Genomic DNA, 12,054 nt, shown 5'->3' with positions numbered 1-12,054 from the left:
CTAGAGTGTGCTGGTTTGAATGCGACTTAGGGGCTCAGGTTCAGGAGGAAAGCCATTACCATCTGATGGCCTATATGAAGCGAAGTGGGAGTGCAGCTCAAGTGGCAGCCACCCCTGTCGTGTGCACTTGGATGGCAGTCTTGACACAAAGTCCAAGGACTGAACAGGTGACAAAGACAGCTGAGCTGTCCTCTCATCCTTAGAGATCAGGGCTAAGGCACTGGGCTCTGTTTGTACTGCTGTGGATAAGATGGGGTGGAAGGTTCACTTCCCCCACCCCATTAGACACAAGGTGCCCTTCCAACACATTTCATCTCAGAGAGGGAGGCACAGGAGAGGCTTAGGAGCTGTGTAACCAGGAGATTCTGAAGCTCCGCTGACCTGTGGTTTCAGGGCCATTTGAGTTCCTTCCACGGCTAAGGGAGTTCTGGAGAATCCGAGGTGGCTGCTTCTGAGAGCGAGACCAGCTCCTCGGGGAGTGCGGCACAAACCAGGCATCCTAGAGACAAAACAGAAGAGAGATGAAATAAACTCCACATTATCAATCGCTGCATGCACACAGCCTCCTCTGTCTGCTTCTAATTTGCATCCTTCAAAGTGTCCATTTGTTGACTCCAGGCAGCACTGGAACCTGTCCTATTTGTTTTAGGTGCCATGGTGTCATTGCTGTGTGGAGTGCCTCAATTGCTTGATACACAAAGTCATTTCCATGTCATCCAAGTCACCTCTGTATGCTAGATATCTGGGGCGCCAGTGAGGTTTGCGCTGGGGGGAACTGGAGTTAATGGAATCTCAATTTGATGGAAACAGACTGTTCTCCTTGCATGGTAGGAGAAAGATGAATCAAATGTAATAACCCGGCTGCCAGCATTCACACCTTCCCCATGCACCTTCTCCACCCCCGCAGATACGAACGCCTGGAAGAGCAGCTGAATGACCTGACGGAGCTCCACCAGAATGAAATGACCAACCTGAAGCAGGAGCTAGCCAGCATGGAGGAGAAGGTGGCCTATCAGTCCTATGAGAGAGCTAGGGACATCCAGGTATGGGAACCCAGAGAGGCCACGCCACCATCCTTACTCAGCTGAACTGGCATCTTTTTGCAGATGAGATAGGAAAGGGGCAGGGGGCGGGGAGCGCGCAGATTTCTGCAATGGGAGAACGGACACTACGTGCCTCGGGGGGAAGTGTGGGGCTAGTACCTGAAAGATGGAGGGGAAGGAATTCCCTTTTAAGGAATGAGCTACCACCTTCCAAAGCAGTCATTTGCTGGGATACGCTGTTCAGAGGCAGAGAGCCTAGAAGAGACAGCAGTGGGACAATTTAGCCATGACCCTCCGAGACTCTTAGTCCGGTAGAGAGCTGCATGGCTCTGGGGACTAGTGATGGACTACTGAGGGCTGTTCCGTGGCCCGCATGGAATGTGTGCCTGGAATGTGTCCAGTTCCTAGTGAACTAAATTCACTTTAAACAAGAGGTAAACACAGGATGTTTCTGGGAACAGTGCAAAGGTCTGAGTCACTCACTTAGCAGCAGGGCAGAGAAGCAGCCTGAGGTGAGCAGAGGGGCTCATTGCAGGGACCATGGAGTCACAGAAATGTAGGGCTGCAAGGGACCTCCAGAGGCCATCTAGTCCAGCCCCCTGTGCTGAAGCAGGACCAAGTAAACCTAAAACATCCCTGACAGGTGTTTGTCCAACCTGTTCTTTAAAACCACCAATGTTGGGGATTCCACAACCTCCCATGGAAGCCTGTTCCAGAGCTTAACTACCCTGAGAGTTAGGAAGCTTTTCCTAATATCTAACCTAAATCTTCCTTGCTACAGTATAAGCCCATTACCTCTTGTCCCACCTTCAGTGGCCGTGGAGAACAATTGATCACCATCCCCTTTATAACAACCCTTAGCATATTTGAAGACTGATCAGGTCCCGGCTCAGTTTTCTTTTCTGAAGACTAAGCGTGCTTTCCTCGTAGGTCAAGTTTTCTAAACCTTTGATTATTTGTGTTGCTCTCCTCTGGATTCTGTCCAGTTTGTCCACATCAAGTGTAGCACCCAGAACTGGACACAGCACTCCAGCTGAGGCCTCATTATTGACAAGTAGAATGGGACAATTACCTCTCATGTCTTACATACAACATTCCTGTTAAAACCTATGGGAGCAGATGCCAGCTCCCTGCTTTGTTCTGGTTTCCAGAGGTGCTCAGCTGCCACGTCTCTCTGGAGCACCTCTGAAAACGGGGCTGCTGGGGTCTTACGGACAGCACCAGCTAGACCATTGAAATCTATGTCTCTGTCAATCCGTCTGTCTACCTGTCGGGGTTTTTGTATTGCACCCAGTACGTAGGGACTGATCAGAAGTGCTCCGTTAGGACTGTCACATCGCACCGCCCTTTGCATTGTCGCCTTTCGGGTGTCAATAATATACGGGCCATTTATCAGAGGCCCCCAGTGGGTGGATTTGACTGTCGCTGTTCAGCACAGTCTGCAGGGGACTGTTCTGCCCTCACGTGGCAATTGGGGGAACTTCCCAGTGGAATTGACTATATTTGATGCTCAGGTTTTATTCGCCCTTTGGAAAAAATAGCACATGTATCGTGGAAGGGAAGCAAATACATTTCAAGTGAATTAAGAACAAACCAAGCAAAATGCAAATCTGCAAAGCAATGGAAAAGCTCTGTGCTTTCCTTACATGCATTGCACCTTCTTCACCAGGCACGTGTGGGCAGATATAGCTGTATCTCTGCCCTCCCCCCAATGCATTGTGCATACTATATACTTCCCCTTTCTCTGATACCTCTGTTTAACGCTCAGAATAGCGGGTTCTCGTGGATGCAGGTGGGGAAGGTTTTGAGGAAAGTTTTGTGCCATGTGCACAAGAATCCCGTCAACCAGGGATCCCAAAATGGAGTCTTTGCAATTTGTTTCTTTCTGACTATCATACGCCTTCATTGTAAGGCTCTTCGGGGTGATGCTTTCAATGGTACAAGATTATCAGGGCAGAACCCTAATAATAACCCTACTTTGCACAGCGATAGCTCAGCAGATCTCAAAGCACTTTGCAAATGTTAATTGAGCCTGACAACCTACCTTAGGTTTCAAAGTAACAGCCGTGTTAGTCTGTATTCGCAAAAAGAAAAGGAGTACTTGTGGCACCTTAGAGACTAACCAATTTATTTGAGCATATAAATTGGTTAGTCTCTAAGGTGCCACAAGTACTCCTTTTGTTTTTGCAACCTACCTTAGGTAGGTGAATGACACTCCCCTATTCCGGGTGGGTGTACTGAGGCACCCAGCATTGTTTAAGCATCTTGTCCCAAAGTGTCACAGCCAGGAACAGAAACAAGGAGCGCTGCGCTCTCACCTACACTTCCTCACTGAGTTGGGTACCGAACCCAGGCATCCTGGCTTTCCAGTCCCTGGCTCTACCCCACCAACCTCCCCTCCCTCACGGAGACAGGCACGGAACCCAGGAGTCCTGGCTCCCCAGTCCCCAGCTCTAACCCACCAGCCTTCCCTCCCTCACGGAGACAGGCACAGAACTCAGGAGTCCTGGTTCTAACCACCAGACAGCACTCTCTACCGCACAGTGTAGCCGCTACGCTGTGGTGTCCTACCCTGCGGCCAAACTAACCGTGGTTCACGTCTACCTCTGCAGGAAGCGGTGGAGTCGTGCCTCACCCGCGTCACCAAGCTGGAGCTCCAGCAGCAGCAGCAGCAGGTGGTGCAGCTGGAAGGGGTGGAGAACGCCAATGCCCGGGCCCTGCTAGGCAAATTCATCAACGTCATCCTGGCCCTCATGGCAGTGCTGCTCGTCTTCGTCTCCACCATCGCCAACTTCATCACGCCCCTCATGAAGACCCGCATGCGCATCCTCAGCACCACCCTGCTGCTCCTCTTCCTCTTCCTCCTCTGGAAGCACTGGGACTCCATCGCTTACTTCCTGGCGCATGTTTTGCTCCCCAGCTGATTCCCTGGGGGCAGCATTCCATTTTCCTACTGAGAAAACAGGAAAGGGATTGGCGGGTGGGGGAGAAACTGGAACCTTCCATAAAATGTCTTCATTCATTCGGTTCAGCCTGGTTTCCCACCCCCTGCACCCATCCATATTCACATCCTGCATCCTCATTGTGGCCAGGAGCATGGGCTGTTGCGCCAGAATTGTTCACTCCTCCGCGAAGCCCTGGGAGTTGAGGATGGGGAGAGCGATGGAGAGTTTGGAAGAAGCCTGTAACTGGCATGTTCTTAGTTTGTTTGTTTGTTTTTAATGACATTATCATAATAGTCTCTGGGCACGAGGCTTTCTTTACATGCCAGCTGCCACCGGGACTGTAATTTAAAAGCTTTGTATCCAGAGCAGAGTTTGCCTTTGAACCCAGCCACCGGGAAACTTTCTCTAGCGAGAGGAGAGGTTTTTTCTTAAAGACAAGGCTGGTGAAAAGCTCATACCTGGGATGCAATAAAGAAATCAATAGCAAAAGGAAGAAGTGGCGCTCAGAGTGAATATTCTAATGTTTCTGCTCCCGGGAGAGCTTGCATATTTGATGAAGCAGAATGTACACATCACACCAGCTTCTCCAGACCAGACGCTTGTTCATTCCCATTGTTACCAAACAGCTGACAAGCTGAACACAGAATTGGGGTTGCTATTTATTATTAGGATGGCGTCCTTTGCACAGCTGATCATTGGCGTACGGCCAGCGGATACCAGTTCTGGTTCTGATCAGAAAACACATACACTTCTGGCACAGGTGAAACACAGTGGGTTGGCGTTAGTTTTTTTCCTACTTTGGCTTTTGTTTGATCTCTTCAGGGACACGTGGACCTTCCAACATTGCACCTATGAAATTTACGATCTACGCAAAGTGTTGTGCGCATGTTTTAATTTATTTCGAGGTTCTGTTTCCATTTGTGAATCGAGCGTGGGGGTAAAATGCAGCTGCTATCACAGCCTCCATGTTGCTAAAGACAGAGCATGTTGTCTCAAAAGTTTCTTGAATGGTTTCATATTTATGTGCGTGTGTGTATGTATACATACACACACACACAATCACATCCTCTCCTGTTGCAACTGGGTTTAGCTCCAGTTTACAGTCACAGAGAATTTGGCCTTTCGTATCTTTGAGGCTCATTCCTGCTTTCCTGACACAGCCAGAAATTCTACAGGTGTACTAAAGAAGTCAGTGGATGTGGTGGTGTGGCACGGAATGCAGGATTGAGTGCTTGGAAGGAGGGATTGTCCTAATTTGGTGAACAGCCAGTCACCTTTGTCCGTTAAAGGAAAATGGCCTGCATTGTCTCTCCCCTTGTTTCTTGGGCTTTGACACCTAGAAGGTGGTATGGGCTCCTCCATGCTATCTTTTGGTTTCTCAGCTGAACACCGGGGATATGCTGTGACTTTGGAGTGTAAAGATCTAGCCAGGAAATTCATTCCTGGTCTAACTTCATTGACCAATGAATCCTAGCTAGGATTGCTCCTATAGGCAGAAGTGCAAGGATCCCATTTGTATGATGCAAAGGTCAGTAATTCAAGGGTTGTTGCAAACAATATGCAAGAAGCATGGCTGATAAAGGACATGCTTGCATTTCCCATTCCAGATCTTGGTCTGTGTATAATCCTTGCACCTTTGCCAGAATGGATACATGATAAAGAATAAATGACTAGAGGGTGGATGGACTGGGAGGAGGAAGCATTGGGCCTGATTCCCCCCATGTTGTGCAGACACATCTGTGCAGAGTAGGTGTGGAACGTTCCTGTTCTGATGTAGCGTGGGAAGGGCGGCACAGGGTGCAACGCGGTGGAGAATCAGACCCCAGGAGTTCTTTAGATGATAGATTGCTTCCCTCCTCATGGCAATCCTTCCTGCAAGACATTTGCAAATGCCCGTTCAAAAACTCCGACATCCTTTTGCCTTTTTCCATGCCGGTTATGAAGGATGAACACATGTGGGGTGTCCACTTATCAAATATGGGCACCTAAGCTTGGCTCCTGCATTTCTGCCACTCATACCAGCACCTGGAACTGGGTCCAGGAACCTCGAGCGTCCATTGGAGTTGGGCACCCCTGGTTAAGAGCTGGACCTAGAACATTTGGGCAGTGGGAGGGGGCACGCCTGAAATAACACCCCACCATGTTCGGCTTTGGTGTTAGGTGGTGGGGACTGCTCTTTAGAATGATCAGCCGTATACTGCAGAGACCTCTGTTGGAAAAGCTCACATGAAATGTACAAGCAATGCTCTGAGCCTTCTTGGAGACTGGGGGGATGTGAGCCCCAACCTCTCTTCTATAGACCTATTTATTTTGTATTTTTGTAAGGATTTAGCTAGAGTTAACATTCCTGATTTTATCAGTTATCCAAGGAAACTTGGATTCTGTTGGAAACGACGAGCTAATTTATATATTGACACCAGGTTTGATATTCTCAGACCCGAGGGGCAGAAATCTTAATACACTGATAATTCCAAATGGCTACAACTTATGGCCCAGGTTCAGGAAAGTGTCCTGCTTCAGGACAGCATGTAAGCAGATGCTCAACTTTAAACACTTGCTAAAGTCTCTTTGAAGTCTGTAGGATTTAAACACACCCTTAAGTGCTGTCCTGGAGAAGGGCAGTCCTAAGCACATGCTTTAAATGCTTTCATGCACTGGGGCCTAATAATCAAGGTTCTGGTTCCCCTTTCACTGGGGTAGCTCCACAGACTTCAACGGAACATCCAGTCTGGAGTAGGCAGGGGATCTGATTAATCAGACAAAAGGTTGAGCTCCTTTCAGGGGGCCCAATTGTTTTTTCACTCTAGTGTAAATAAGACGTTGCAAAGGTATTTTTGTTTTATTTCAGTAAAACCTAGAGGCCCCAAATCAAGGTCCAGGCGCCATTGTGCTGGGTGCTAAACTAACATGTAGTAAGAAAGTCCCTGCCCCAAAGAGCTTACAGTTTAAATAGGAGACACACCAGGTAATAGAATCCAGGTTTCCTGCATCCTACGTCAATGTCCTACCCCCTGGACCAGGCCACCCCTCAAGCAGCTCTTTACATGCGCAAAACCAGTTTGCGATCATGGTCTGCAAGGTGATAAGCGGGGACCATCCCTTCTTCAAAGATGACCACTAACTCCTGGGTCGGGTCTCAGTTAGGCTGCAGCACCAGTTATTGCTGCCAAGGTCACGTGTGCTCCACCAGGAGCAAGGAGAGGAAGAGGGGCCCTTTAACCCCTCCATTAAGTTTCCTCCCCCTCTCAATAAGCCATTCCCTCTATTTCCCTGATGCCTCAGGACCCACATGTTGACCTGATCCTCTCCTCCTGCAGCTAGAACTCTGACAGAGCATGAGGCATTTCCCTGCAATCAGCCACTCTCCTGCTGCCCAATGGATGGGAATCTGTGGGATCTTTCTGCCTGTCTGTCGTACTAAAAGCATTGTCCATCCCTAATCCGATCACTGTCAGTATCATTGTACAGGCTGCAGGGGCAGTGTTACTACCTGGAACAGTGGTTCACAGATCACTGTGGTCTCTGACTGCTTCCACACAGCTACGCCCCTTGTCTCCTGCATTATGAGCTGCACCAGAGCTATAAAGCAGGGAACAGGCAAAACAACTCCAAGGCGGACTCCCAAGCTACCCTCCAAACCCACTTCTCAGCAGCCAGGCCCACCTGAGTCAAAGTATAGCTCTGCTGTTCCTGCCCACACTGTAGCAGAAACAGAAGAATATCTTGCTTCTCCTGCATTTTAATGGCTGGTTGTTTCTCTGGAGGAATTGGGTTTCAAAGACTTGGTGACAACCGTTCAGGTGGCTGGCAGAGGTGCCTCACACACACCATCGGAAGTATTTAGAGGCTGAACTAAATCTGGGATGGGACATGTTGATAAATAAAGGGAGGAAGTATTTAATGCAAAATGTAGTGGAGATTAGACTTGGGAAGTGTAGGGCCTGATTCGCCCTTGCCCTGCGCTGCCCTGTGTCTCATCATTTACATCCACGCCAAGTGAGGGGGAAGTGCCACTCAAGTGCAAATTATGACAAGATGCAAGGCAGCATCTTGGGTGGCTGGGGCTAAATCTCCTCTTACACCACTTGTCCGCTGACTGCTCCTAATTGACAACAGTATAAAATCAGAATCAGGCCCTGTGCTCTCCCTTATGGAGATATGGGCAATTGCTGACCACTGGCTCTACCCATCTAAGTGTCAGAGACACGCCATAGAAGGCAAAGAGGTGCAGTAGATGGAGTGGAAGGGTTGCTAACCTGGTGGTAGTGATCAGGCTGCACTGTAGAGCTTCCCAAGTTTCATTTGGCTGACAGGTTTCCCTCTATCTCTAAGCACTTTTTAAAGGACAAGCCACAGCTGTTTTGAGCAAACAGATCTTCTCAGGTCTGCACAGGATTCAAGAATGGGGGGAGGCCAAAACCAAACTAACAAAAAAAAGGCCTTTTAAGAAAGCCTCCAAATCACCCCCCATCACCAGAGGTCCTAGTCCACACTTAAAAGTTAGGTCAACCAAGCTACACAATGCAGAGCTGTGAAAAATGTCACAGTGCTGAGCACCTGTTAGGTCATCCTAACATCCAGTGTAGACTTCAGTCTACACTTTAGCAGCAGCACCAGAAGTGGCTGGAGCACAGACATACCCTTAATGTTGTAGGAGGGAGGCAGGCTTTCTCCCTTTTCCCGAGGCACCAGATCAGGGAGGAACCACTTAACCACAATCATAAGACCCTTACTTCAGGGCAACCAGACTTACATGCAGAAATAGCAAAGTTTCTAGGACCCATGACAGGCTAGTGACCTGGGGATCTGTAGCAGACAACATAGCTACTGATCCTCTCTTTCTTAGCAGCCCAGCTACTGGGCTTTTCCTGTTTATGTAGCCAAGCCACAAGGGTGGGGCAGGGTGCTCCTTGATTGTGCCCAGCCTTTCTTGGCTGTAAACTCCAGACTGTCGCTTAAAGGGGTAGTACTACTCCCTATCACTGTCTGTTTTATAATATATCATTATATGTGTTATGGTAACAACCAACTGAGATCAGGACCCCATGATGCCAGGTGCTGTACATACCCATAATGAGGGACAGTGCTGATCATCAGAGAGCTTATGATCTAAATAGACAAAGGATGGGAGGGGAAACAGACGCACAGAGCGTGGCAACTGTCATGCCCATGGTCACACATCAGGGCAGTGTCAGACTCTCTGACTGGGTCCACTGGATTTTCAGGGCATATTTGCCTTGATTTTGTTCTGCAAGAGCTGCAGTTATTTGCCAGGGTGGGGAGATGGTTTATTTTAGGAAAAATTGCAGAGAACTTTTGAAATGTTAAAAATGATTGTAATAGATATTATGGGGCAGTTTTATGTCCCTGTTCTTCAATGACTGTGGCCCCGACCCTGGCACACAGGTAACTGTACTCAGTTGTTCCTACTGACCTTAATGGGACAACTTACATGAATATAATTAGGCACACGCCTAAGTATTTGCAGGATCTGGGCCTGAGACTCCACAAATATTCTGTCTCGGGGACACTGGCGGGGAGTTTCAGCCCCCAAATTTAGATTTTGTTTCAAGTTTTACAGAAATGTTTCATTGGTTTTCTTGTGATTTCTACCAGAACAGATTTTTTGTGCAGAACTTAAAAGTTTCCTGCAGTTTTTGCAACCCAACCTCACAGCCAGGAATTGAAACTGACTAAAAAAAACCCCAACAGTTTAAACTGACCACTGTGGTTCCATTGTGCAAGAGGAGTCAAATGCAAAAAGTGAACGACTGTGTAAATGGCAAAAAGCCATTTAGCGTGTAAAAAAATGGTTTCAGAAGTGATTCTCCTGGGGGGGATCGTTAATGACGTGGATGAGGAATTTGCTCTTTTGTTGTTGTTTTTTTTATCATTTATATTTGTCATCTGACAGTGTTCTTTGGAGAACAAAGGGTGAAATTCCCACCAGCACAAGGTTGAGGCATTATTCAGAGCCTCAAAACAGGGTTTAAATCATGGCATTATGTGGTTTGTAGCCTTTATGAACAGGGGTGAATTTCACCCTAAGAGCCTGATCCTGCCAAACAACTGCTAGGTAGCATTGTGCTTAGTGTTATTACCATGATGGTCTCATCAAGCCATTGCAAGCTCATGGTAATAATCACAATGGTCCTGCTCCAAAGCCCACTGAAGTCACTGGAAAGCCTCCTGCCAATGGGACAGACCCCGTGCCAGCTAGTTATCATTTGCAGCATCAGACCTGAAAACATTAAACCAAACAATATCATGAATCATATGTTTAGTGCTAGGGATTTCAACAGTGCAGTGAATGAACCGCAGGGTTTACCAATACTGAGGTGCACAAACCCATCCCTGCTCACCTTGATCATCCATGTGACTGCAGCACAAATGCCACCGAGCAGCAAGGACAGAAGGGTCCCGAGCCTACAACCACACAGGCACATGAGTAGCTTTACTTCCGTGAGGAGTCCCACTGAAAGCTGTGATTTCCAGAGACGTTAGCACCCCCCCACCACCTTGAATTTCCATCAGCAGTAGGCACTTTTCATGATTATTATTTGTCATGTATTTGCATTGCAGTTCACCTGAGGGCCCTGCTCATAGGCAGGACCCCGGTGTGCTGGGTGCAGTCCAAATACATAAGAAAGGACAGGCCCTACCCCAAGAGCTTGGGGCCAGATTTTCAGGTGCCTAAAGACGCGGATAGGCATCTTGTGTGGTTTGCAAAAGTGTCTGTTTAAAATAACTGCCGAACGCCCATTGATTTCTAAGCTACTGAGGCTTTTTTGTAAGTTCCAGTAGGCGCCTACCTGCACCTTTGAAAATCTGGCCCATCGTCTGAGACAAGAACTTCACTCTTTTAGGTCCTTTTGAAAATCCCAGGAGAAGTGAATGGGAACTACTCAGGCTTAAACAGGTGCAGGCATCATCAGGACCCGAGCCTTGCTGCTCATCCCTGAAAGAGGCACGGCTCCCCTCGGCACCATGACCCTTTCTGATGCCGTGTGTGGCTGTATTTATTGTCGTTGCTTGACACTTGTACCTCTCTCTGTCATATACTGTCTCTTTCCCATCAGCACTTCCATGCATGGGAAGCTTCGATTTCATCTTGCTACTATTTGTTTTTGTTTGTTAACTTTTTCCAATAAATGTGTAAAAACCAGCCAACCAATTAAATGAAACGAAAAAATTTTCTGAAATTGGAAAGTACTTTAAAAAAATATATCCTATGATGAGAGCGTTTTCCAAAAGATAAAGCAAAAAAAGAAAGGAAGGAAGGAAAAGCATGAGAAAATATTTCAAAGGACGATGGAGGTGTGCGGGAAGAGACACGCTGAAGGTGTCATTTGCCATTCTCTGTGGACCGTGGGGCTTCTGGTTTAGCAAAGCTACTTCCCACACGCTGGGGGACTGCCATTTTATACCTTCGGAGGATGAACTTGAGTGAAGATTTTGCTATGGTTCTTCAGGGATTTTTCCCTTCCTTGTTACCAGAATCATAGAATATCAGGGTTGGAAGGGACCTCAGAAAGTCATCTAGTCCAACCCCCTGCTCAAAGCAGGACCAATCCCCAATTAAATCATCCCAGGCAGGGCTTTGTCAAGCCTGACCTTAAAAACTTCTAAGGAAGGAGATTCTACCACCTCCCTAGGTAACGCATTCCAGTGTTTCACCACCCTCCTAGTGAAAAAGTTTTTCCTAATATCCAACCTAAACCTCCCCCACTGCAACTTGAGACCATTACTCCTTGTTCTGTCCTCTTCTACCACTGAGAATAGTCTAGAACCATCCTCTCTGGAACCACCTCTCAGGTAGTTGAAAGCAGCTATCAAATCCCCCCTCATTCTTCTCTTCTGCAGACTAAACAATCCCAGTTCCCTCAGCCTCTCCTCATAAGTCATGTGTTCCAGACCCCTAATCATTTTTGTTGCCTTTCGCTGGACTCTCTCCAATTTTTCCACATCCTTCTTGTAGTGTGGGGCCCAAAACCGGACACAGTACTCCAGATGAGGCCTCACCAATGTTGAATAGAGGGGAACGATCACGTCCCTCGATCTGCTGG

The 12,054-nt window shown here is 47.8% G+C and overlaps 1 protein-coding gene across 3 annotated transcripts in view; it reads left to right on the top strand.

Annotated features, from left to right (window-relative positions):
- TMCC2 (transmembrane and coiled-coil domain family 2) overlaps window positions 1–11,721 on the top strand; it is a 74,700-nt gene extending 62,979 nt beyond the window's left edge. For all 3 annotated transcript variants that reach the window (XM_078849814.1, XM_078849816.1, XM_078849815.1), the window contains 2 exons: window positions 908–1,043; window positions 3,656–11,721. In XM_078849814.1, coding sequence (XP_078705940.1) covers window positions 908–1,043; window positions 3,656–3,967 — 448 coding nt within the window. In that variant the 3' untranslated portion in view covers window positions 3,968–11,721. The remainder of the gene's footprint in view (window positions 1–907; window positions 1,044–3,655) is intronic.
- Window positions 11,722–12,054: the final 333 nt, after the last annotated feature.

This window comes from Lepidochelys kempii, chromosome 21 (genome assembly GCF_965140285.1).
Source record: "Lepidochelys kempii isolate rLepKem1 chromosome 21, rLepKem1.hap1, whole genome shotgun sequence".
In the NCBI taxonomy this organism is placed as follows: domain Eukaryota; kingdom Metazoa; phylum Chordata; order Testudines; family Cheloniidae; genus Lepidochelys; species Lepidochelys kempii.
Note: the sequence above shows the minus strand (reverse complement) of the source record. Positions and strands in the feature narration are given on the sequence as shown.